A 26,250-nucleotide genomic window follows, 5' to 3' on the forward strand; every position below is an offset into this window, starting at 1 on the left:
CCCTGATTTAAGCCAGTGGCCACGTGAATGGACTAGGATTGTATGATATGATCACCAGTCAAAATTGAAGTTAAAAATTATGTTGAATGCGTGAACTGTTGGTACATTTGTATTTTTCTTTAACAATGTTCATCTGGAAGGGTGCTGTCATGGAGTGGGTGGCAAGCTGAACTTAAGCAAATACTGAAAAGTAGGTAGGGGAGAAGGAAGTAGGTAGAAGGAAGGAATGGAGTGGAAGTGGAAGAGAGGTGTTATAATGATTGACCATGGAAGAATTTAAGCTGAGTAAAGAGGGGACTGAGTTCACAGGAAGGGGGAAGGTTAATAAGAAGGTAGTAGGATCAATGCAGGCTTCAGTGGGGACTGAAGGTTTGTTGGCTCTCAAAGAAATAATCTGGAAAGAGGAAGTGGTGGCTGAAGAGAGAGATGTTTACAATTAAAATAATGGAGGGGTCACAATTGCTGGGAATGACAAGTTTGAAGGTAAAGATGTGATTGGGGAGTGCATGGCAAAGGTGCCATGGAAGATAAGAATGGACTTCCAAGAGTATTCCTGGATGGTCACGTTAAAAGGACCGTGTTACTTTTGGATAAAGTCTAAAGTTGTGTCCCTTAGTTTAAAAGGGATTGTGATGTTAATGATGAAAATACCACTTCCTAAAAAAAAAAAAACTTTGTTCTTTTATTTTTTTTGTCTAAATCTAAGAATATTGTCTTTTTTTTTTTACATCAGAATACTAAGAACATTGTGGATATATATACATTGGAAAAGAAGATTGAAGAATTGTTTAAAACTGAGACAGAGCACCAAGTAAGCACTTCCCACATACTGGTGAAATATTTTCCTTTGTCAAACTGGTATTACTTTATGAAGATGTATATGACTCATTGACAAAAGAACCTGTGATTATAAATTTTGAAATTTGTGTTCCTCAAAATGTCTGAATTACAGTGTGTAAAACACAGTTTCTATTTTTTTAATGTAATGGCTTTACTGATATATAACACACATGCCATTAAATTCTTCCACATAAAGTATGTAAGTCAGTGGTTTTAGTGTATATTCACAGAATTGTGCGACTATCACCAACACCAATTTTAAAACATTTTATCATCCCCAAGAAATCCCTTTAGCAGTCACTCCCCATTCCCCACCAATCTAGACAACCACTATGGAGACTTTTTGTCTCTATAATAGAGATTTACTTATTCTGGACATTTCACAAAGATGGAATCATATACACTGTGTGGTCCTTCGTGATTGGTTTCTTTCACTGAGCATAATGTTTTTCAAGCTTCATTCATGTTATAGCATGTATCAATACCTTATTTCCTTTTATTATTGAATAGTACTCCATTGTATGGATATACCATATTTTGTTTATCCATTCATTGGTTGATGAGCATTAGGGCTGTTTCTACTTCTTGACTATTATGAATAATGCTGCTATGAACATTTGTATATATGGTTTTGTATCAATCTATATTTTCTCTTAAGTATGTATTTAGGAGTGGAACTACTGGGTCACATGCTAACTTTTATTTTTTTTGAGAGAGATTGTGTGTACATGTGAGTGGGGGCGGGGCCAGAGAAAAACGAAGAAAATCCTAAGCAGGCTCCACACTCAATGAGGAGCCAGACATAGGGCTCGATCCCAGGACCCTGAGACCATGACCAGAGCCCAAATCAAGAGCGGAAGCTTAACAGACTGAGCCACCAGGTGCCCCTATGTTTGACCTTTTTAGGAACTTCCAGACTCTCTCCTGATACCACTTTACATTTCCACCAGCTATGCATGAGGGCTCAGATCCTCCACATCCTTCCCAACACTTGTTACTATTTATATTTTTTATTCTAGTGGCAATTTCTAATTTAAGAGTATCTGGTTTTATAAATCCCTTAATCAGCAAAGATTTCAGCTGTTATGCATTTTTAATGAAGAAAACAAACGAAAACATTTTTAATGGGAAAATCTATCCTTGATTGAATTACGGGATGATAGCCTACAAAAATGATTTTTAACTATATCATATCTAAAAAGTCTATACTTAGTATATATTTCTGTTATATATTCCATACAGTCTTACTAGGAAACTGAAGAATATTAATAAATTTAGGCATTTGTACCATACTTATTGTCATCTCTGATAGTTTCTTTGAGTAATATTTTTTGTTGTATGTGTGAAATGATGTACTTACATTTCATGTTCTATTTCTCCCTGATGGCATCTGAATTTAATTTATAGTTCTCTACTTCAACTAACTACAAATAAACCAAAGGCCTTACTGAACAGCTGGGCCAGAGTATTATTTTTGGATGTCATGGGGGCCAGTAAAGGAAGAAGGGCCCAATTCACTTCTGTCTCTCCTCTAATCTGCTGCAGGGGATTTCAGGGCTCTTTAGATCAAATCTTCCAAATTGGTTGATGTTCTGATTTAGGATCCAGGAATCCTATGAAAGGGGGTTCATGTTGAGGTTATTAACTTTTATTAACCGCAAAACAGGATATGCCTATTTCTTTCCCACTCTCATTTGATTCTCGATTGGGCTGAATAAAGTGATTTTCACTAGTGTTAGAAAAAAATTTCATGTTCTATGTGGAGTTTTCAAGTTTCCTAGCAGATACCTACACTCTGTACATGTGTGTGGATACATATGCATATACTATGACATATATATGTATCTCGTAGTTTAGACATTCAAATTAATGTCATTCTAGGGATGACTGTTTTTGGAAAACACAACTGTCATAAACTAGTAGTAGAAAGAGTCAGAAGACATGGGTTCAAATCCTGTCTTCTCTATTTAAAAGCTTTATGACCTCAAACAAGTAGTTAACCTCTTTATGTCTCAATTATCTCATCTGCTAAATGGCTGTTATATTTTCTACCTAATCCCAACTTGGTGGAAACTCAAATGAGATGATTATGTGAAAATACCTTTAGAACTATAAAGGGGTATCAAATATACATGATTATATGATGATTCTACTTCTAACTATGCTGATTATTTTCCTAGGTTTTCAATTCAATTAATATATATATATTTATCAGTCATATTTAGAAGACTTCCCCAACAAGCTTGCTTTTGGTTTGAATAAACTGATATATTCTAATATTTACTTTGCTAAAAGACATCTTGAACATTTTAAACTATGTTTTTAAAAGAGAAAGAGTCTTTTATTTTTGCTTGCAATCCAGCTAATCAGATTTTGGCACTAGGTTATATTGCTAGATAATCTGGGTTTCTACAGTACTTGTTATCCAAGAGGAAGAGTCTTTTATACGTTCACATGGACTCTGTGTTCATGTCCTATCTAGACTTTCATTTTCACAAAAAAATGAAAACTCGGTTGGTCCTCTTGTTCTATGAAGGGTAAAATAGTTGGAAGGGCACTTGGCTAGAGCTGAAGATTCATATTCTATCCTCAGTTCTGACACTTACTGTGTGTGACATTGGGCAAGTCTCCTAATAGTGCTGAGCTTTGACTTCCTCACTGGTGAAGTGAGGGCAACAACCCTGGCCTCTTGGCTTGTGAGGCTGATGTGAAAGTTGTTTATAAAGTAAGAAACACATGCCCACTAAAGGTGTTTGAGAAATATGTCTCCCTATTGGAATGATTTTGTGGCATTATCTTTTACCAAAGCAATGTCCCAATGGCCTTTCCTAAATTTGTCTCTTTCAGATGCAGTTACATACATATGAGAACACTTTGCTTAAAAAAGATGCAAGTTTGCAGAAGGTTGGTACTATTCCTTTGCATGAAGTCCCATGGGATTTGCTAACTCTCCATAAATCATAATGGATATGGTCATTTGAATAACTTCACCCCTATTAAAGTACCTGATCCTACTATTCTGTCACCAGACTTTCCTTTATAATACTTCACAAAAATGTTCTTCTCAGTGAAGAATACTGACTTCTCTATCTGGGATAAGTTTTAACATAACCTCTCTAAATTTTGGTGGTGTTCATCCATTTATGTAATAAATATTAGTGTGCCAATTTACCAGTTACTGGCTAGGTATGGTGATGTAGTTTTAAGTCATAATAACACAAATGAGTGTGCAGTCATTTGTTCTAGGGAAAAAGAAGAAAGTATTCCCCAATTATTTTCTACCTAGTTTGATTGATTTGATAGGTAGGTAGGTAGGTAGATAGATACCATTCTCTTTATCTTTATGTCTGTAATCATTACCTATGTGATAACACAAGATTCCGGCTACAGAGATGCTGGTTATGGTGGCTTTAAAAAACATAGGAAGGACACAGTCTAAGTTAATAAACTTGCACATTCTAAGACAGGGAAGTAAATAAAAAACAGTGTTTCTCTTTTCCTTTTTCTGAATGTCATAAAGTTTCAAAGCAGTGGAATATGAATTGTGGACATTGATGAGGTTACTGAATGTTGTACCAACTTTCTTTGTTCATCGTGGGTGTTCTTTGTCTCCATATAGTGACATTATGGTAGTGGTGGCTGCTCACCTCCTCCAAACTCTGATCTTTCCACCACTTTGCATTTATGCCCAACATTCATAAGGTATTGATTGAGCACTTCCCATTTGCCAGACACCATGCTAGTCATGAGATAAAATTATAGGTCAGACATTGACTATACCCTCTGGTCTTACAGTACAAAACTGTGATTGTAACAGATAGCATTTGAATTGGATAAAAATGAGTGCCTTAATAATTCGTTAGTCATTTACAGGTAGACTAATTTTTTCCATAAATGTGTCATGATAAATATAATATAAAGAATATATTTATTATAATAAATTATAAAATAATTATTATAAATATAATTTTGACTTGAACTTAAGAATTACCTTTCAGAGTTTGATTCCACTGAACCAGGCAAATATGAACATAACAGCACAATTTAGGTATAGCTGCCTTGCTGGCCCATACTTTTTGTGTGTTTTTAACCATAAACAGAGACTGGCTCCGTTTTCGGATAATAATATTGGTAGGAGGTCTTATCATCCTTGAGCATTTGCAATTCTGTGGCTCTGATTGATAGTCTACTAAATATGATTTGGTAGACTCGTACATTTATTTGCTATTCTCTCTTCTACTTTTCAGAAGGATTTAAGTATAGAAGAACTTAAGTCAACCATCATAGAATATAGAAACATTATAGAGGTATGCCAAAATAATCTCACAGATTGCAAGGTGGGGTTGTTTAAATGTAAATCCCCTGCTAAAGTAACACATACAGCCTAATGTCGTATGTGATTCCAGAATTTACGAGGGGATAAAAACACACTGACTCATAAGTTACAGCACTTGCAACAGGAACTTATCATGTAAGTAAAGCAATTTCTCACCAACCTTCTCTCATGTGTCTCCACCCTACATTATTGGCCTGCTGAGCTATATACAACTCTTTGAACATGCCACATTCTTTTCTTCTGTACTTTTATACGTGGTATTTTCTCTGCTTTTCTCCAGTGGAACTCCTTCTCAAATTTTCTCTGACTCTCCCTTGCTTTTCTCTTACCTTGACATTAAGCCATCCTTTTGAGTGCATGCATGGCATGCTGTTCTTACCTCTTCCTTAACGCACATTATCTTATCATAGTTTGTTTTTGAATATGCAAAATATGCTAGTCCAGGAGGCTACAGGAGCCAAACAGATATCAAAAATGAGTAAAATCACTGGGGTTAGTCCACACACTTATGAGAGTGACAACTGAGAAAAATGAATTAGCCAGATGAAGGCCACCTAATCAAGAGTACATGGGCCCAGGGCACCTGGTGGTTCACTGTTGGGTGTCTGACTCTTGATTTCATATCAGGTCACGATCTTGGGGTCATGGGTTCTAGCTCAGCAGGGAGTCTACTTGAGATTCTTTCCCTCTCCCTCTGCCCCTCCCCCTGCTTGTGCACGCTCACTCACTCATACTCTCTCGCAAATAAATAAGTCTTTTAAAAAAGAATATATGGGCCCAGTGTAGCTGTATCTTCTGATTTTTAAAAGAAAAGCCAGAACTCTAGATTTTCAGTGAAATTTTCTAATTTTTAAGTATTGGCTCCAGTTCTTAAAGAAAAAAGCATGGCCTACTTGTTTGCAACCACACAGAGTCAGTCACTAATCTCTGTGGCTCCTGGAGGACAAAGACTATCTGTTATTTCTCTATTACTGAGTACCTTATACAATCCTTGGCACACATGAGGGCTTACTGTATTTAGTGATAAACCCCATTTTGCTGACTTATAACATAGTCACATCTAACCAGACTAGACTCTTGCTTTTGTTTTCTCAAGAAATGGGATCCAGTTGAATATTAGTGGAGAGTGTAATAGAATCATCTGTGAAGAAGAAAAATCTTTACATTGTGAACTCGTTCTTGCTCAGTCTGCAGAGGTAAGTAATTATCATCAAATGGAAAGCTCGAAACAATAAGACCAATGGAAAGCAATAACTTTCTATTAGGTAAAGGCCCAAGCTTGCTGAAGAGTGCCTGTGACATTTTGAGGAATCTGTTGATTGCTTTTAGAATCTAAGTCTAAGGTCTCTTAGCCTGGGGGGGGGGGGATGGACCTTTTTCAAGTTATGGCTGAAAACCATAGCGAGGCTCAAGACTAGGGCTGAAGCATGTGTTCAGTGAATCCAGACTTTAGAAATCTTTATATTCTTGATAATTTTTTAGGAGAAAGTACCTATGCTGATTCTCAGCCTGGGGTCCTAAAGGTAACAATAGAGCTCCATGAACCATTTTTCAGTATTTTCCTAAACCCTCAAAGCAAATGTATCTGCCAAAAATAAAGATGCTTGGAAATAACATGAAATTCTCTGCTCTAAAATGTGATTGTAGCAACCCAATGTGACGGCATTGATTATTACATTCTGAACAGAAATAAGAATTTTCATGTTTTTGGTTAATTTTAAAATGCAAGTGAATTATTACTTAAATCTTTGTTAGGTAGAACTAGTTTTTTACAGCATGGGAGGAAATAATCAAAAGTCTTCGAGGGGATGAAATGTTGGGGATCCCTCCAATACTCTTTTCACTCTTTTGTGCTTGTTATGTTAGGAAATGCTTTATTAGCAAATTGCTTTCTTTTCACTATTTTGATGGGCTCTCCATGTCTGTGGACGATGGATATGTCAGAATGTCCTCCTCTTGACAGCTGTGATATGACCTTGAAAGGAGAGGAAAAATGTCTTTGGGGCAAATGCTGTTTGAATTTCTCCTGCCAAGGATGCAGGGCCAACATATGCTGCCTTCGTCTAAAGCTGTCTCAGGCAGCCTTGGACATTTTGCTGAGGGCTGTGCTTTCCTGACATTCTGTTTCAAATACTCATCATCTTACTGTGTTTTTGAAACCAAGCCAAACTGCCAGACTGAATGAAACGGGGGCAAATCTGCCATAGCAGTCCTCTGAGATAATAATGATGTCAAGATGCCAGCCTGTAAAGTTCTATACTTCTAAACAGGGGTTAAGCAGCTGGCAAAGTTCTGGCTCTGGGATTTAGCCCATTAATGGATTAGGAAATCTGCCTTCTAATTGGAATCTAGAAAGAAGAGCTCTATAAATGTTTTCCAATAGACAACAAAAAGGAAGTTAAATGTGGTATTGTCATATATGTAAAATATGATAGGAGATGGATATATATAAACCATAGCAGTTTATATTACCCACATGTAAATGTTATCTATTGGATAAATGCTTTTCCTTAAGAATGAATAAATGTTAAATTGAAGCCATCCTAGAGAGAAAATGTAAACCATTGTTTGGTAACGTAGGAAGACTTTGTACGTCGTCTTAGAACTCTTCGATGGGGACAGTTATATTGACCCATGAGTATCACTTACATAAAATAAAAATAAAATAAAATAAAATCATTTTCATAAAATAAAAATACTGTTCTTTATTAGGATGACAGAGTTGTGGACAGTTTGATAATGGTTTCAGAACAATGAAACTGGCAGTGCAGTTTAATCAACTTGTCATCTCTGGATATGGTAATGGACCAAGAAATGCTGTTATTACTGAGAAAACTTGAACAAAAGGGAGTAGGATTCACAGCTATGCTTTCAAAGCTGGAATTGTATAACATATGTACCGTGGGATTCACTGGCTAGGAACGGCTGCAGATAACTGATCTACAGCTTGTTTGCTGAGTCCAGGCAGATCTCTGTTTTGTCGAGACCCAAATTACGCCTACAATGAAAAGAGAAGATTTTTCTAAAACCTTTTTGATGTTGATTTTCTAGTTCTGGCTCAGTCAGTTCAACCTCAATCAGGTTGATCATTAGATATGAATTGTTTGGGCTTATTTTTCCTGTAGGGTAATCTGTAGTATCAGAGGACTAAAGACATGATATCTATTAAACAGTTTCCTTCTGGCTAGTAGCTAGTACCTCTTACTCCATTTTAATTTTTGACTGGAAACAAGATGATCAGAGAAAGGAGAGAACATATTCAGGTTGGTATTTCCAGTCCCTTTCACAGTGCCTAGCATATAGTAGGTAATAGTTAATTTAATGAGTGGGGAAAAAAATCCATGAAAATGCTTGTTTCCTACTATTTGAGAGGGAAATGTAAATGGGTACATTTGGTTTTGAAAAACGATTCTACCAGTATATATTCAGCGTATATGGAGCACCAGGTAAGAGTTGGCATTTATACATGGTGACATCTAGTCATGGGGTGGCATCAAATGAGAAGGAATTCTGTATTGTGTCTTAATTATCTTTATGGTAGACCTTAAGTCTAAATTACTTCTTATATACTAGCCTATGCCCTTCACCTGAATTCCTAGTTGAACATGTGGATCTTTTTCAGCACGAAGAAGTTTCTGAAGTTGAAACCCTCCTGGATAGCTCTCTACAGTGGATAATTGATCCAGAAATTACTGTGACAGAAAAGTGGGAGAATAAGCTTACTGTAAGTGTTTTATATTTTGTGATTTTCCTGGTTTTTCTTCTGCTTTCCTAATCCAGGTAATACTTATTATATGCAGTACCATTTCTAAGACTTTATGATAGTCTTCTGCTGTCTCGGTCTGTTGATGTGTATGGAGTGTATGTCTGGGGATGTGCCTGAGTGTGTGCATGTGGGTGAGAGTAAGAATGAGAGCGTGAGGGTAAAGGTAAGTGTGTGTGACCATGAGGGTTAGGATAAGTGTGTGACTGTGAGGATAAGTGTATGTGAATGTCAGGAGGAGAGTGAGTGTGAGGACATGTGATATATGTTAAAGAGACAATAAATAAAATGATGTAATGAAAAAGTATTTTATTTGAATCCTGTGAGAATTGCTAGTCTAAGCTTGGATTTTTCCTTGACCTATTAAAATTCTTTTAATTTGGTAGAATGATTATTGTGCAAAGGAATGTTATTCCTGAAATTCTGACAATTTTATTATCCCAGAAATTGGGAGAACATGAGAACTTAGCTATTTCCAGTTTTGTTATAAAGGAAGCATATAAGAAGAAATTTCTTTAATTTATCCATTACTTATCTCTACTTCTTAACTGTGAGACAACTTTCTAACATCCGTCAGCTTCCTAAGTTAAGCTAAAGCAAGAAGCAAACTCTGAAGACTCTGGAATATTAATTTCAACCTCTTTGACAAGCCCTCCCTTTTTCAAAGTTTCTTTTGAATACGCTAATCAACAAATAGTGATTTTTATTGCATTTCCTTGTCTCCAATTCTAAAGCAATTGTGATGATTGATGAAATAAATGGTCAGGGACTACTTATATTTAAAAAAAACTCAATTTTAGGCACATAACAGGTATATAATATGTACTTGTTAAATTGAGATAATCAGTTCAAAGAATAATCTTTGTGCAATGGATAATTGGTATCTGTACAATTAGAATTTTCGGGTTTAATCACCATGAAGACTATTGAGATAGGATGACCATAACATTTTGTATTGCCTGTCATTTGTTTATATTTAACACTGGAGTAGTGGAGTTTGTTTTGTAACTTTTCTTGTAGGAATTCAAATTTATAATGGACGAGAAACTAAATCTTTGCATATTAATGCTGAACAGCTTGGGAAACCACAAAGAATCTCTTGATAAAGAATTTGTCAAATTAATAGAGATTTTGAAGAGATTCAGGCTGGAATATTTTTATTTCAGAAAAGAATTTCTTTCCAGGTGATGGTCATTTATATTTAAGAAACCCATGCTTTATATACATGACCCATTTGTGATTGTACCATAGCATTTAGTTTACTTTTTTTAAGCTGTGTACATTGATTTCAGATGACACTTTTTCAAGGAAGACATTTTGTCTGATAATTTTGAATTCTGAAATAGTGTGAAATTGACTTATATATTCAAAATTTCAAGTAGTGAACTTTAAAATTTGTGGAAACCCTGTATAATGAGTTACAGAATATAGAATTCTTTTAACCAGAAAGGATTTTAGAGATCATTTAGTAAAACCTTATAATTTTACAGAGGACGGAGGCATAAGGATATAAAATAAGTTGATCAAGACCTGAGAGTTATTAATGGAAAATCTATGAAGTGATTTATTAAAGGAAGAATTTGCTGAGTCTATTGACTCCTATCCCGTTGGGCTTCATTTTCTGCCTCAGTATACAATGTGTTGCATTGGGCACTAGTCAATTAAATTTCAAGGAAAAGAAGTCAGGGAATAGAGGACTCTAAATGTAAAATAATTTACTATCTTACTGTTCCTCTAACCTTAAGTCTTGTGACTATGGGGAAATTCTTGAAATTTGTATGCTCTGTAAACCACATACTAAACAAGGACAGCTATTTTATCTTTTATTGACCACTGCTAGTACCATACTAAGCATTCCCTTAAATGCTTTTTCAGGAGTGAATGAACATGGGTGTATACTGAATTTGAGTAAAAGTTAAAAAAAAAAAAAAGTCAGGGCACTTGGGTGGCTCAGTCGGTTAAGCGTCTGCCTTCAGCTGAGGTCATGATCCCAGAGTCTCAGGATCGAGTCCTGAGGATCAAGTCCCACATCAGGCTCCCTGCTCAGTGGGGAGTCTGCTTCTCCCTCTGCCCTTGCCCCTCCTTGTGCTCTCTCATTCTCTCCCACTGTCTCTCAAGTAAATAAATAAAATCTTTAAAAAAAATTAAAAAATGTAGTTAGATACCAAAGTTGCTTAAAGAAACTTTTTTATTCCCTCCATATAAGAAAACTAGATACCAGAGAGAGGTTAATACCAGAAGAACTCTTAAGAAAATGATCTTCTGCTTTCCCTAAGGAGCAGAAAGCCCAGACTTCCCTACAGTGGTAGAACTGTGGGTTAAATGGATAGACAGCTTCCTTACCCAGATACCATCTCCACAAAAGGGAGCATTGAAATTCTTCCAGTTAACAACAGAACTATTTGGAAAGGAGCCTGCAGTAGAGTCATTTCTGAATAAGTGAATCTTCTGTATTATTCTACAAGACACACAGCAGCCCAATTAAGTAACAGTAGGTACAATTTGTTGAGAGCTTACTGTGTTGGAGGTAGTGCTAAAAATTTGACATACTTTTATCTCCAGAGAGGTTCAGTGACTCACCCAAGGTTACTCAAGAGGGATTAAGTGACAGCTGGGAGCAGACCTAGATGTGTGCAACTTCAAAACCTGTGTTTTTTCAACTATTAATCCCCCACCATCTGCTTGTTAAAATCAAATAAAATATTCATTAAAAATATTCTGGGAACCTGGCATTGGGCAAAATACTACTCATCACTGTAAGGATGGTTAAGCCACTGCCTTCTAGATATAATTTAAAACAGACAAAACCATTTAGTGGCTATGCACAAAATGATTTGGCTATCAGTTGTTTTTTTTTTTAAAGATTTTATTTATTTATTCGACAGAGATAGAGACAGCCAGTGAGTGAGGGAACACAAGCAGGGGGAGTGGGAGAGGAAGAAGCAGGGCTCATAGCAGAGGAGCCTGATGTGGGGCTCGATCCCATAACTCCGGGATCACGCCCTGAGCCGAAGGCAGACGCTTAACCGCTGTGCCACCCAGGCGCCCCTTGGCTATCAGTTTTAACTGTGAATAAAAATATAGGTGGAGTGGGGTGCCTGGGTGGCTGTTAGTTAACTGTCCAGTTCTTTTTTTTAAAGTATTTTTTTTAAGATTTTATTTATTCAACAGAGAGAGAGACAGCCAGCGAGAGAGGGAACACAAGCAGGGGGAGTGGGAGAGGAAGAAGCAGGCTCATAGCAGAGGAGCCCGATGTGGGGCTCGATCCCATAACTCCGGGATCACGCCCTGAGCCGAAGGCAGACGCTTAACCGCTGTGCCACCCAGGCGCCCCTTGGCTATCAGTTTTAACTGTGAATAAAAATATAGGTGGAGTGGGGTGCCTGGGTGGCTGTTAGTTAACTGTCCAGTTCTTTTTTTTAAAGTATTTTTTTTAAGATTTTATTTATTCAACAGAGAGAGAGACAGCCAGCGAGAGAGGGAACACAAGCAGGGGGAGTGGGAGAGGAAGAAGCAGGCTCATAGCAGAGGAGCCCGATGTAGGGCGATCCCATAACGCCGGGATCACGCCCTGAGCCGAAGGCAGACGCTTAACCGCTGTGCCACCCAGGCGCCCCTAACTGTCCAATTCTTGATCTCAGCTCAAGTCTTGACCTCAGGGCCATAAGTTCAAGCCCTGTGTTGGACTCCATGCTGTGTGTGGAGCCTACTTAAAAAAAATTTTTTTATTTATATATATATATATATATAGAGAGAGAGAGAGAGAGAGAGAGAGAGAGAGAGATACACACACACACATACATACATTTATATACATGTACACATAGAGAAGGGAGTGTATTTTGTGGGGATGAGAATGAGAATTCTATGTTTAGATGAGGTAGGAAAAATTTATTAAAGGTAAACTTTTAGGGGCTGTTTGCTGAGAAGGAGAAGGCTTTCATTCTATTGCAAGATAAATAGGCTCCAGTGCTGAGGAATGGAAAGAATTGAGTGAGTCAGGGAGAGGCCGTGAAAGAAAAACCTGCTCTTGAAGGTCTCAGTGAGAAAAAAATGTCATTTGTGCAACACCCAAGTGCCAGCTCTCTGCCAGTTTTTTTTCCCTAGGTGCTAAAATATTAAATAATCTCTGCATGCATGAAACTAATATCTATTGTGGGACACAGATAGTAAACAAGTAAACATATAACTAATATAATGCCAGGGAGTGATAAGTGATATAAAAATTAAAGGAGGATATGAAGATCAAGAATGATGGGGCAGGAAGACCTAATTTTAGGAAGAATGGCCAGGAAAGGCCTGTCTGTGATTGGTAAATTTAATGGATAGCTGAATGAAGTGAGAGACTGAGCTAAAAGATGATCTGGGAAGGGCTCTAGCCAGAGGAATCAGCTAGTGCAAAGGCCGTGAGGTTTTAATCAGCTTGGTATATTTGAGCAACAGCAAGAGGGCAGCATGGCTGGGGTGGAGTGAGTGCTAGGCAGTGGTAGGGAGATGAAGTTAGAGATATAGGCAGGAGTTAGGTTCACAGCCTTGCAGTTCATGCTTAGGGATTGGGATTTTATTCTGAGTAGATGGGAAGCAATCAGAGCGTTATAAACAGGGAAGTAATATGGCATATTTTGAAAGATTATTCTAGCTGCTGGTAGAGGGAGAAAGCAAAAACAGTGACACCAGTAAAGAGTTTCTTCAATAACAGATCACCAATTAGAGATCTTGAAATCAATTTACAGGATTATGAGTAATTTTTAAAAATAAATATAAAATATCAGAGTGCATTTCATATAATAGTAATATTTCATAAAAATATTAATTCAGCTGTGTGTGTGTGTGTGTGTGTGTACTTGGTTGAAATATAAAATATTGCTGGGTCATGGTCAAAAAAAGCCACTGAGTTAGAAACCCTTTCTTTCTTTTCTTTCTTATTTTATTTATTTGTCAGAAGAGCACAAGCAGGGGGAACAGCAGGTAGAGGGAGGAGCAGGCTCCCCACTGAGCAGGGAACCCTGTACGATGCAGGGCTCAATCCCAAGATCCTGGGATCGCGACCTGAGCCAAAAGCAAACCCTTAACCGACTGAGCCACCCAGGTGCCCCAAAACTATTTCAATAGTCTACGTGAAGGGGTGGAACATGAGTCAGGGTGAGCCAGTTGGTAAGAAGTGGTTGGATTCAAACTGTATTTTGAGGATGGGTCAGATCTGACATGCTAGTTTGAATTAGGTGTGGGAATGCAAGAAAGTGTCATCCTTGACTTACAGGTTTTTGGTCTCTAAACTAAGTAAATACGGTTCTATTTAGATGGCAAAGTTTCAGTGAGAATCAGACTTGGCAGATGTAGAAATCAAGATTTAGCATTAGGACATGTTAGCAAGGAGAGTTACTGAATTCAAAAACACGCTCAAAGCTAATACTATATTTCTTAACCTGATAATGTTTCTTCTATGGAAGAAAAATCTTCAAAGGTTTAAAATCTGTTGAATATCTTTAATAGATGGTACTATATAATTTTTAAAAAGCTATTCTTAAGACTTATTCATAATGTGCATTAATTATTATCTTATAGGTACAACTAATATACATATGTAATTATATGGTTAAAAGTTGTAATATTATTGAATGTGGATTTCTGTTGGTCTTTACAGTCCTTTCGCTTTCCCTTGGAAGATAATGGACTGTCTTGAGAGCTTAGACTATTCCTACAAAAGGGAAAAGTTGATAAAACTGATGGCTTAAAAAAAAAAAAAAAAGGAAGTGATGTCAGCAAGAAGGAATAGGAAGCCCTGGGCCTTCCTTCCCCCAAGGGATATGCTGATTCAACAGTAATATACAAACAGATTCCCTTTGTGAGAAATCCAGAAACTAATTGAAAGGCTCCTGCACCCTGGGTAGATGTGAAATCAGCCACATCAATACTGGTAGGAAAATTCTAGATACCCTGTCAGTTTAAGTCCTTCTCCTGGCATAGGACCTGTGATCAGAGGGAATCCCCCAGCTCCCAGATTTTCCTTGGGGAGGAAAGAGTCAGACTGTGTGTCTACATTCCAACTTTTCTGAGGACTTCCCAAGGTACTGGCTTTTGTCTCCCCTGTTTCAAAGTGTAGATGGGACTGGGTATACTATAGACACCTAGGGGACACTGAGAACAATGATGGCAGGTGGAACCAGCATGCAAGTACTCATCATAGCCCTTCTCCCAGGCTCAGAACAAAGTAAGAAGATGAAAACCCCAGATCTTAGCTTCTCCCTGGAAGGAAAGAATAGGATCACACATTCAATATTCTGACTTTTCTGGGGGTTGTCTAAAAGACTGCCTCCTGTCACACCCATCTTAGAGCAATGATGTTACTATGATGCTGTAGACACTTAGGGCCCAATAAGGACAAAAATGGTGATTTGAACTAGCACGAAGATTTGAGAGCCCCCAGAACCTTGCCCAGACTGATTGGTATAAGTTTTCTCCTATATAAGTCTAGGCTTTGGAGACTAGGAGAAGTGGTTGTTTTTTCTAATATGCAGGCACCAACAAAAAGAGTCAGGAAAAATGAAGAAATAATATATTCCATCTAAAGGAACAAAATCTCTAAAAACTGACCCTAATGGATCAGAGATAAATGATTTACCTCACAGAGCGTTCAAAATAACTGTCATAAAGATGCCCAATGAGGTTAGGAGAACAATGCATTAAAAAAAAAAGAATATTAGGGTGCCTGGGTGGCTTAGTTAAGTGTCCAACTCTTGACTTTGGCTCAGGTCATGATATCATCATCTGGGGATTGAGCCCCGTGTTGGGCTCTGTGCTCAGTGAGGAGTCTGATTCAGATTCTTTCTCCCTCTCCCTCTGTCCCTCCCTGCTCATGCTCTGTCTCTCTCAGATAAATCAATAAGAATATCAACAAAAAGATAAAAGTATTAAAAGAATACCCAACAGAAATCTTAGAACAGAAAAATATTATAAATGAACTGAAAATTTTATTAGAGGGCTTCAACAGCAGACCAGATCAAGGAGAAGAAAAGATCAATGAACTTGAAGACAGGTCTGTGGAAGTGATGTAGTCAAAGAGGTGAAAAGAAAAAGGAATGAAAGAGAGTGAAGAAATCTTAAGGGACGTATAGGATATCATAAAGTAGACCACTCTATGTATTATTGGAGTCCCAGAAGGAGAAGAGAGAAAGAAAGGGGAAGAAAGGTTATTCAAAGAAAAATATGGCCCAAAACTTCCAAAAGCTGGGGAAGGACATCTAGATCCAAGAAATCCAATAGATCTCAAATAAGATGAACCCAAGAAATCCACATTGAGACACATAATAATTAAATTGTCAGAAGTCAAAAATAGAAAATTTTGAAAACCGGAAGAGAAGTTTTGTGATGTACAAGGGAAGCACTGTGAGACTATCAGTGGATTTCTCTGCAGAAACCTTGTAAGTCAGGAGAGAGTGGGATGTTACATTCAAAGTCCTAAAAGTAAAAGGCTACCAATGAAGAACGCTATTTACAGCAAACTGTCCCTCGAAAATCAAGGTGATATAAAGCTTTCCCATAAAAGCAAAAGCTGAAAGAGTTCACTACCACTGACCTGTCTTAGTAGAATTTCTAAAGGAAGTTGAAGTTGAAACAAAAGGATCATAAACATCAGTATGAAAGCACATTAAGTATAACATTTGCTACTAAAGGTAAATAATATAGACAAATACAGAATACTGTAATACTATAGTATTGATGGGTAAATTTTAATTCTAGGGTAAATGATTAAAAATTATAAGTATAAAAAATGATAAAAACATGTTAAGGTACACTATATACAAAGTTGTAAATTGTGACATCCATAACAAAGTGGAGGGAGGGGAGAAGTAAAAGTGTAATTATTATATGTGATTGAAATTAAATTGTTATCAGCTTAAAATAGACTTATGTTTTATGCAAGCCCCATGGTAACCACAAAGAAAATACCTATAAAAGGTACACAAAAGAAAAATGAGTCAAATAATATTAATTTAAAAAAGGAACACAAAGGAAGACAAGAAGGAAAAGAGGAAAAAGAAGACAGAAAACAATGAAAAAATGGCCAAAGAAATCCCTTTACTTTAACTGTAAATAGATTAAACTTTCTAATCAAAAGACATAGAATGGATTAAAAAACAATATCCAACTATATGCTGTCTACAAGAGACTCACTTCAGAATTAATGACATACAGACTGAAAGGGAAGGGATGAAAAAAGATGTTCCAGGCAAATACTAACCAAGAGAGAGCCAGGATGACTATACTTAGAGAAAATAGACTTCAAGTCAAAAATTACCACAAGAGACAAAAGAACACTATACAGCAATAAAAGGATCAGTTCACTAGGAAGATATCACAATTATATATATACACACTTAATATCAGAGCACCTAATTGTATAAAGCATACATTGACAGAATAGAAGGAAGAAATGGAGAGCAATCTAAAAATAGTAGGAGACTTTAACACACCACTTTCAATAATGGATAGAACATTGAGATATAAGATCAATAAGGAAATAATACACTGGAACAACACTATAGACCAGGTGGACCCACAGACATATACAGAACATTCTACCCTGTAGCTACAGAATATACATTCTTCTCAAGTGCACATGGAACATTCTCCAGGATAGATACAAAACAAGTATTAATAAATTTATGAAGACGGAAATTATATTAAGTATCTTTTCTAACCACAATGGAATAGAACTAGAAATCAGCAGAAGGAAAACTGGAAAATTCACAAATATTAGGAATTAACACACTGCTGAAAAACCACAAAGAAGAAATTAAAAAGAAAATTAGAAAAAATCTTGAGACAAAAGTGAGAACAACATATCAAAACCTATGGCATGCAGCAAAAGCAATCCTGAGAAAGAAGTTACAGTGACAAATACCTACATTAAAAAGAAGGAAGATTTCAAATTACCAACCTAACGTTATAGCTCAAGAAACCAGAAAAAGAACAAACTAAGTTCAAAATTAGCACAAAGAAGAAAATAGTAAAGATTAGAGAAGTAAATGAAATAGAGAATAGAAAAACTCTTTAAAAAAGAAATAAAAATCAATAAAATGGAGTTTTTTAATTTAAAACATTTTATTTATATTTAAATATATTATTTAACTGTTATAAAATTTAACTATAATTTTAATTCTGGTATAATTAACATACAATGTTAGTTTCAGGTGTACAGTATAGTGATTCAACAATTCTATCCATTACACAGTGCTCACCATGATAAATGTATTCTTATCCCCTTTACCTATTTTACCACCCCCCCACCCACCTCTGGTAACCATCAGTTCTCCATATTTAAGAGCCATTTTTTTTTGAGGTGGGGGTGTTTGTCTCCTTTTCCTTTGTTCCTGTGTTTTGTTTCATAAATTCCACATATAAGTGAAATCATATGGTGTTTGTCTTTCTTTGATGGACTTATGTCACTTAGCATTATACCCTCTAGATCCATCCATGTCATTGCAAATGGCAAGATTTTATTCTTTTTTATGGCTGAATAATATTCCATTACATACACACACACACACACACACACACACACACACTCACTCCACCACATCATCTTTAACCATTCATCAATCAGTGGACACTTGGGTTGCATCCATAATTTGGCCTTTGTAAATAATGTTACAATAAACACAGGGGTGCATATATCTTTTCAAATTAGCATTCTTATATTCTTTGGGTAAATACCCAGTAGTGGAATTATTTGATCACATGATAATTGTATTTTTAACATTTTGAGGAACCTCCATACTGTTTTCCACAGTGGCTGCACTCTCACCAACAGTGCACAAGGGTTCCTTTTTCTCCACATCCTTACCAACACTTCTTGTTTCTTGATTTTAACCATTCTGATAGGTGTGAAGTGGTATCTCATTGTGGTTTTGACTTACATCTTTCCGATGATGAGTGATGTTGAGCAGCTTTTCATGCATCTGTTGACCATCTGTATGTCTTTGGAGAGATGTCTGTTCATGTCTTCTGCCCATTTTTTGTATAAGTTCTTTATATATTTTGGATACTAACCCTTTATTGGATATGTCATTTGCAGATCTCTTCTATTCCATAATTTGTCTTACTTTTGTTGATATTTTCCCTTTGCTGGCAGAAGATTTTTATTTTTATAAACTCCCAATAATTTATTTTTGCTTTTATTTCCCTTGCCTCAGCAGACAGATCTAGAAAAATGTTGCTATAGCTGATGTCAGAGAAATTACTGCCTTTGCTGTCTTCTGGAATGTTTATGGTTTCATGTCTCAACTTACGTCTTTAATCCATTTGAGCTTATTTTGGTGCAGTGTAAGAAAGTGGTCCAGTGTTTATTTATATGTATGTATGTATTTGATAGAGCACAAGTGGAGGGAGAGCAGAGGGAGAGGGACAAGCGGACTCTATGCTGAGTGCAGAGCCCAACGCGGGGCTTGTTCCCACAACTCTGAGATCATGACCTGAGATGAAATCAAAAGTTAGTCACTTAACCGACTGAGCCACCCAGGTGCTCCATAGTTTCATTCTTTTGCATGTAGCTGTCTAACACCAGTATTCCCCAGCACCATTTGTTGAAGAGACTGTTTTTCCCATTGCATGTTCTTGCCTCCTTTATCATAGATTAATTGGCCATATAAGCATGAGTTTATTTCTGAGCTCTCTGTTCTATTGACGTGTCTATTTTTGTGCTGGTACTATACTGTTTTGATTACTACAGCTTTGTAGTATATGTTAAAATCTGAGATTGTGATACTACTAGTTTTGTTCCTTTTTTTCAGGATTACTTTGGCTGTTGAGGGTCTTTTGTGGTTTCTTACATATTTTAGGGTTATTCTAGTTCTATGAAAAATGCTGTTTGTATTTTGATAGAGATTGTATTAAATCTGTAGATTGCTTTGGATAGTGTGGACATTTTAACAATGTTTATTCTCCCAATCCATGAGCATGGGCTATCTTTCCATTTGTTTGTATTGTCCTCAATTTCTTTCAGTAGTGTTTTGTAGTTCTCAATGTATAGTTCTTTCATCTCCTTGTTTACATTTATTCCCAGGTATTTTATTATTTTTGGTGCAATTATAAGTGAGACTGTTTTCTTATTTTCTCTTTCTGCTACTTCATTAGTAGTGTATAGAAACACAAACAATTTCTGTGTATTGATTTTATATTCTGCAACTTTACTGAATTCACTTATTCTAATGGTTTTTTGGTGGAGTTTCTAGGGTTTTTTTTATACATAGTATCATATCATCTGCAAATAGTGACAATTTCATTTCTTTCTTATTAATTTGGATGCCGTTTATTTCTTTTTCTTGTCTGATTGCTGTGGCTAGGACTTCCAGTACTATGTTGAATAGAAATGGTGAAGGTGGACATCCTTCACTTATTCCTGATTAGGAGGAAATATCTGTTTTTCACCATGGAGTATGATGTTATCTATGGGTTTTTCATATATGGCCTTTATTAGGTTGATATATGTTCCCTCTAAACCTACTTTGTTGAGGGTTTGTGTCATGAATGGATATTGTACTTTGTCAAATGCTTTTTCTGCATCTATTGAAATGATCATATAGTTTTTATCCTTTCTCTTGTTGATGTTTTGTGTTATGTTGATTGATTAATGAATATTGAATCACTCTTGCATCCCAGGAATAAATCTCACTCGATTGCAGCGAATGACTTTTTTAATGTATTGTTGTATTTGCTTTGATAGTATTTTGTTGAGGATTTTTGCATCTGTGGTCATCAGAGATATTGGCTTGTAGTTTTAATTTTCTGTAGTTGTTTGTTTTTGTTTTTTTGTGGTGGTGTCTTTATCTGTTTTTGGTATCAGGGTAATACTGGCCACATGAATTAATTTAGAAGTTTTCCTTTCTCTTTTACTTTTTTTGGAATAGTTTGAGGAAACTAGGTATCAACTTTTCTTTATTTTTAAATTTAAATTTAAGTTAATTAACATATAGTGTGGTGTTGGTTTCAGGAGTAGAATTTAGTGATTCATCACTTACATATAACACCTAGTGCTTATCCCAACAAGTGCCCTCCTTAATGCCCATCACCTACTTAGCCCATCCCCCCACCAACCTCCCCTCCAGCAACCCTCAGTTTGTTCTCTATATTTTTAAGAGTCTCTTATGAGTTGCCTTCCTCTTTGTTTTTATTTTATTTTTCCTTCCCTTCCCCTAAATTCATCTATTTTGTTTCTTAAATTCCACATAGGAGTGAAATCGTTTGTCTTTCTCTGACTTATTTCACTTAGCAAAATACACTCTAGTTCCATCCATGTTGTTGCAAACAGCAAGATTTCATTCTCTTTGATCACTGAGTAATATTCCATTGTAAATATACACCACATCTTCTTTGTCTATCCATCAGTTGATGGACATTTGGCCTTTATCCATAATTTGGCTATTGTTGATAGTGCTGCTATAAATGTTGGGGTGCATGTGCCCTTTCAAATCAGCATTTTTGTATCCTTTGAATAAATTCCTAGTATGAACTCTTCTTTAAATGTTTGGTAAAATTCACCTGTGAAGCCATCCGATCCTGGACTTTTGTTTCTTGGGAGTTTTTTGTTTGTTTGTTTATTTGTTTTTAATTATTATAGATGCCATTGCATTGCTGGCAACCAGTATGTTCAAATTTTCTTTCTTTCTGAATCAGTTTGGAGGTTTTATGTTTCTAGGAATATATACATTTCTTTTAGTTTGCCCAATTTGTTGGCATATAATTTTTCATAATCTCTTATAATCCTTTATATTTCTGTGTTATTTCTCCTCTTTCATTTCTCATTTTGTGTGTTTGAGTCTTCTTTCTCTCTGTTTCTCTCTTTTCGATGAGTCTGGCTAAAGGCTTATCAGTTTTGTTGATCTTTCTAAAGAACCTCTGGTTTCATCAATCTGTTCTATTGTTTTTTTTTCAGTTCCTATTTCATTTATTTTTTCTGTAATCTTTATTATTACTTTCTTCTACTGGTTTTGGGATTTGTTCTTTTTCTAGCTCCTTTAGGTGTCTGGTGAAGTTGTTTGTGATTTTTCTTGCTCCTTGAGGTAGGTCTGTGTTCTGTACACTTCTTTCAGAACAGCTTTTGCTGCATCCCGAAGATTTTGGGCTATTAGTTTCCATTGTCATTTGTCTCCATATATATTTTTTTTCCTCTTTGATTTCTTTGTTGAACTACTCATTGTTTAGTATCATGTTATTTAACCTCCATGTATTTGTGTTCTTTCCAGATTTTTTCTTGTTGTTGATTTCTAGTTTCATAATGCTTGGTCAGAAAAAGATTCATGGTATGACTTCAGGTTTTTTTTTTTTTTTTTTAAATGGGACTTGTTTTGTGGCCTAATATGTGACCTATCCTGGAGAATGTTCTATGTGCACTTGAATATGTATTCCGCTGTTTTTGGATGGAATGTTCTGAATATATCTGTTAGATCCATCTGGTCCAATATGTCACTCAAAGCTATTTTCCTTATTGATTTTCTGTTTGGATGATCTATCCTTTCATGTAAGTGAAATGTTAAAGTCTGTTACTATTATTGTATTGTTCTTGATTATTTACTTTATGTCTGTTAATAGTTGCTTTATGTATTTGGCTCCTCCCAAGTTGGGTGCATAAATACTTACAATTTTATACCTTTTTGTTGAATTGTTCCCTTTATGATTACATAGTGTCTTTGTCTCTTGTTACAGTCTTTGTTTTAAAGTCCATTTTGTCTGGGGTACCTGGGTGGCTCAGTTGGTTAAGTGACTGCCTTCGGCTCAGGTCATGATCCCAGGGTCCTGAGATCAAGTCCCAAGTCAGGCTTCCTGCTCAGTGGGGAGTCTGCTTCTCCCTCTCCCTCTGCCCTTCCCCCTCCTCATGCTCTCTCTCTCTCTCTTTTTTAAATATATAAAATCTTTTAAAAAAAAATAAAGTCCATTTTGTCTGATCTAAGTATTGCTCCTCGGTTTTCTTTTACTTCCATTTGCATGATAAATGCTTTTCCATCCATTCACTTTCAGTCTCTGTGTCTTTAGGTCTGAAATGAGTCCCTGATAGGCAGCATATAGATGGGTCTTATTTTCTATCCATTCTGTTGTCCTACACCTTTTGATTGGAGCCTTTAGTCCATTTACATTCAAAGTAATTATTAATAGTTATATATTTATTGTCATTTTGTTACTTGTTTTATGGTTGTTTTTGTAGTTCTTCTCTGTTCCTTCTCTTGCTCTCTCTTATGGTTTGCTGGCTTTCTTTAGTGATATACTTGGATTCCTTTCTCTTTGTTTTTTTACATATCTATTATCAGCTTTTGATTTATGGTTCCCATTAGGTTTATCTATATAGTCTTTGGCATATAGCAGTCTAAAGTAATTCGATGGTTGCTTAAGTTTGAACCCATTTTAAAGCACTAAATTTTTACTCCTCTCCCCCCAGAATGTAGGTATATGGTGTTATACTTTACACCGTGTGTGTGTGTGTGTGTGTGTGTGTGTATGTGTGTGTGTGAATCCTCGAGTGATTTTTATAGATATACTTAATTGTAGTACTTTAATGAATCCTACTTTTCTTACTCCTGCTTATAGTCATTCTTTTCCACTCAAAGAGTCCCCTTTAACATTTCTTATAAGGCTGGTTTAGTGGTGATAAATTCCTTTAACTTTTTTTTTCTTTCTGGGAAACTCTTTACCTCCTTCTGTTCTGAGTGATAGCCTTGCTGGATAGAGCATTCTTGGTTGCAGGTTTTTTCTTTCAGCACTTTGAATATATTGTTCTACACCCCTGGCCTGCAAGGTTTCTGCTCAAACATCAGCCGATAACCTTATGGTGTTTCCCTTGTATGCAGCTGTTTTCTTTTGCTGTTTTTAAAGTTCTCTATCACTACTCTTTGCCATGTTAATTACTACGAGTCTTGGTGTGGATCTGCTTGGGTTGATTTTGTTTGGGACTTCCTGTGCCTTGTGGATCTAGATTTGTGTTTCCTTCCTCAGATTCAGGAAGTTTTCAGCTATTATTTCTTTAAATATATATATATTTCTTCCCCCTTTGCTCTCTCTTTTCCTTCTGGGATCCCTGCAATGTTGTTATGCTTGATCATGTCATTGATTTCCCTTAATCTATTTTAATTTATTGTTATTTTTTTTTCTTTCTCCTGTTCAGCTAGGTTGCTTTCCACTACTCTGTCCTCCAGGTCACTGATCCATTCTCCTTACTGTATTGTATTTTAAATTTTAGTTATTGAGTTATGCATCTCTGACTGGTTCCTTTTTATGTTTTCTGTCTTTTGGTTGAGGGTCTCACTGAGATCCTCCAGTCTTTTCTCCAGTCCATTTAATATTTTTATTACCATTACTTTAAATTTTCTAACAGGCATATTACTTTTCTATGTTTTGTTTAGCTGTCTTGCTGCTAAGAACACCAAACTTGAGGGTGTTCTCCCAGTGTCGTCCCATGAGAAGCTTTCATTGTTGGGCAAGGACTATAGTCAGACCGGATATCTACCCCCAATCCACTGCTAGGGCTATAGTCAGACTAGCGTGTGTGGTTATCTTTCCCTTTCCCCAGGGAATGAGTCAGTTTTCAACAGTGTTGGCCTCTGTCGGGTCTACTTGTACACTGCCAGGCTTGTGGCACTGCTTTGAATGGACTCCTGCCAAGGACATTTTTGGGGGACAGGTCTGTGGGAGAATAGAGGGGTGGAGTGCACTGCCAGCAAGGTCTGTGCTGGTCTGCTGTGGGAAGGTGCATGAAAACTCCTGCCTATTCCAGGGTGGAGGGAGAGCATCGGCAGGAGAATGCAGGTTGGGGTGCACTGTTATCAAACTAGGCAGAGGGTGTTTTCTCTGTGCTGGTTCCTACAGGTGTCTGTGTATCTAGATGCGGTGGGGGGGACAGGAGAGGAAAATGGTGTCCACCAGCTCTTTTGTTCTTGGAGAATCTTACAAAGATCCCTGTCCCCTCCAGCACCTGCTCTGAGATTAGTAAATAAATCTCCTTTCCATATACCCCAGGTTTTTTTCGAACTGCTGTTTCTTTGCTGTATTTCAGTGGGACTTTTTGTTGTGCTATCTCTTTAAGTGTGGGGACTTGGTTTCCTATTTTCTTCCAGCTCTCCCAGAGCTGAGCTTGCTGATTTTTAAAGTTCAAGGTGTTAAGCTGTACTGATTATAAGAACTTGTGAAATTAGGCCTCTGTGGTTTTCAAAGCCCAATGTTATGGGGATTTATCTTCCCAGTGTGGCTCCCCCATGCCTGGGGTGCCTGGTGTGCAGTGGGCTCCTCTCCTCTCTCTGTGCCTCCCTCCTTCCCATAGACAGTCCTGTGAGTCAGTTTGGTTCCTGACCATGTCTTCGCCCTTGCTACCTTCTTCAGTGTGGCCTCTTCTTTTACATTTAGCTGTGGAGAGTCTATTCTGCCGGTCGTTGGGTCATTTTCTAGGTTATTTACAGTTATGTGTGTGTTATCTATGTGTACCTGTGGGACAAGGTGAGCCTAGGATCCTCCTCTTCTGCCATCTTCCCTGAAAGTAGGAATTTTTTTAAAAGATATAATTGACAAACATTTAGCTAGACTAAGAAAAAGAGTAGATGCAAGTAAAATCAGAAACAAAAGAAGAAATATTACAACTGATGCTACAGTGAAGGGGTTGGGGGGAGGATCATAAAAGACCACTATGAGCAGTCATACACCAGCAATTGGATAACCTTGAAGAAATGGATAACTATTTAGGAACATATAACCTACTAAGACTGAATCAATGAGAAAAAGAAAATCTGAACAGAACAAAAAAATAGTAAGGAGATTAAAGCAGTATTCAAAAACCCAATGAAGAAAACATCAGAACCAGGTGGCTTCACTGATGAATTCTGCCAAACATTTAAGGAAGATTAATAGTAGGAGATTATTGAAGACTTTTGGAACTTTCAAAAAAAATTACAAAGGAGGGACCACTTTCCAATTCATTTAATGAGGTCGGTACTATACTGACACCAAAACCAAAGACACTGCAAGCAAAGAAGCAAAGGTCAGTATCCCTGATGAGTATAGGTGCAAAAATCCTCAACAAAATACTAGCAACCAACTTTAATCATGCATTGAAAAGATCATACACAATGACCATGTGAGATTTATCCCTGCAATGCAAGGGTGGTTCTGCATACACAAATTAATGTGATATACTGCGTTAACAGAATGAAAAATATCACATGATCATCTGAATTGATGAAGAAAAGCATTTGACAAGATCTAACACTTTTTCATGATAAAAATATTCAAAATACTAAAAATAGAAAGAAACTACCTCAACATAATAAAGGCC

The 26,250-nt window shown here is 36.6% G+C and overlaps 1 protein-coding gene across 1 annotated transcript in view; it reads left to right on the plus strand.

Moving 5' to 3' along the window:
- Positions 1-26,250, plus strand: part of IRAG2 (inositol 1,4,5-triphosphate receptor associated 2) — a 131,534-nt gene that overhangs the window by 53,862 nt on the left and 51,422 nt on the right. Inside the window, exons 9-15 of the mRNA XM_034646541.1 lie at positions 734-811; positions 3,688-3,744; positions 5,088-5,147; positions 5,247-5,311; positions 6,273-6,372; positions 8,799-8,900; positions 9,960-10,123. Of these exons, the coding sequence (XP_034502432.1) occupies positions 734-811; positions 3,688-3,744; positions 5,088-5,147; positions 5,247-5,311; positions 6,273-6,372; positions 8,799-8,900; positions 9,960-10,123 (626 nt within the window). The remainder of the gene's footprint in view (positions 1-733; positions 812-3,687; positions 3,745-5,087; positions 5,148-5,246; positions 5,312-6,272; positions 6,373-8,798; positions 8,901-9,959; positions 10,124-26,250) is intronic.

Source organism: Ailuropoda melanoleuca, chromosome 16 (genome assembly GCF_002007445.2).
Source record: "Ailuropoda melanoleuca isolate Jingjing chromosome 16, ASM200744v2, whole genome shotgun sequence".
NCBI classification, from domain to species: domain Eukaryota; kingdom Metazoa; phylum Chordata; class Mammalia; order Carnivora; family Ursidae; genus Ailuropoda; species Ailuropoda melanoleuca.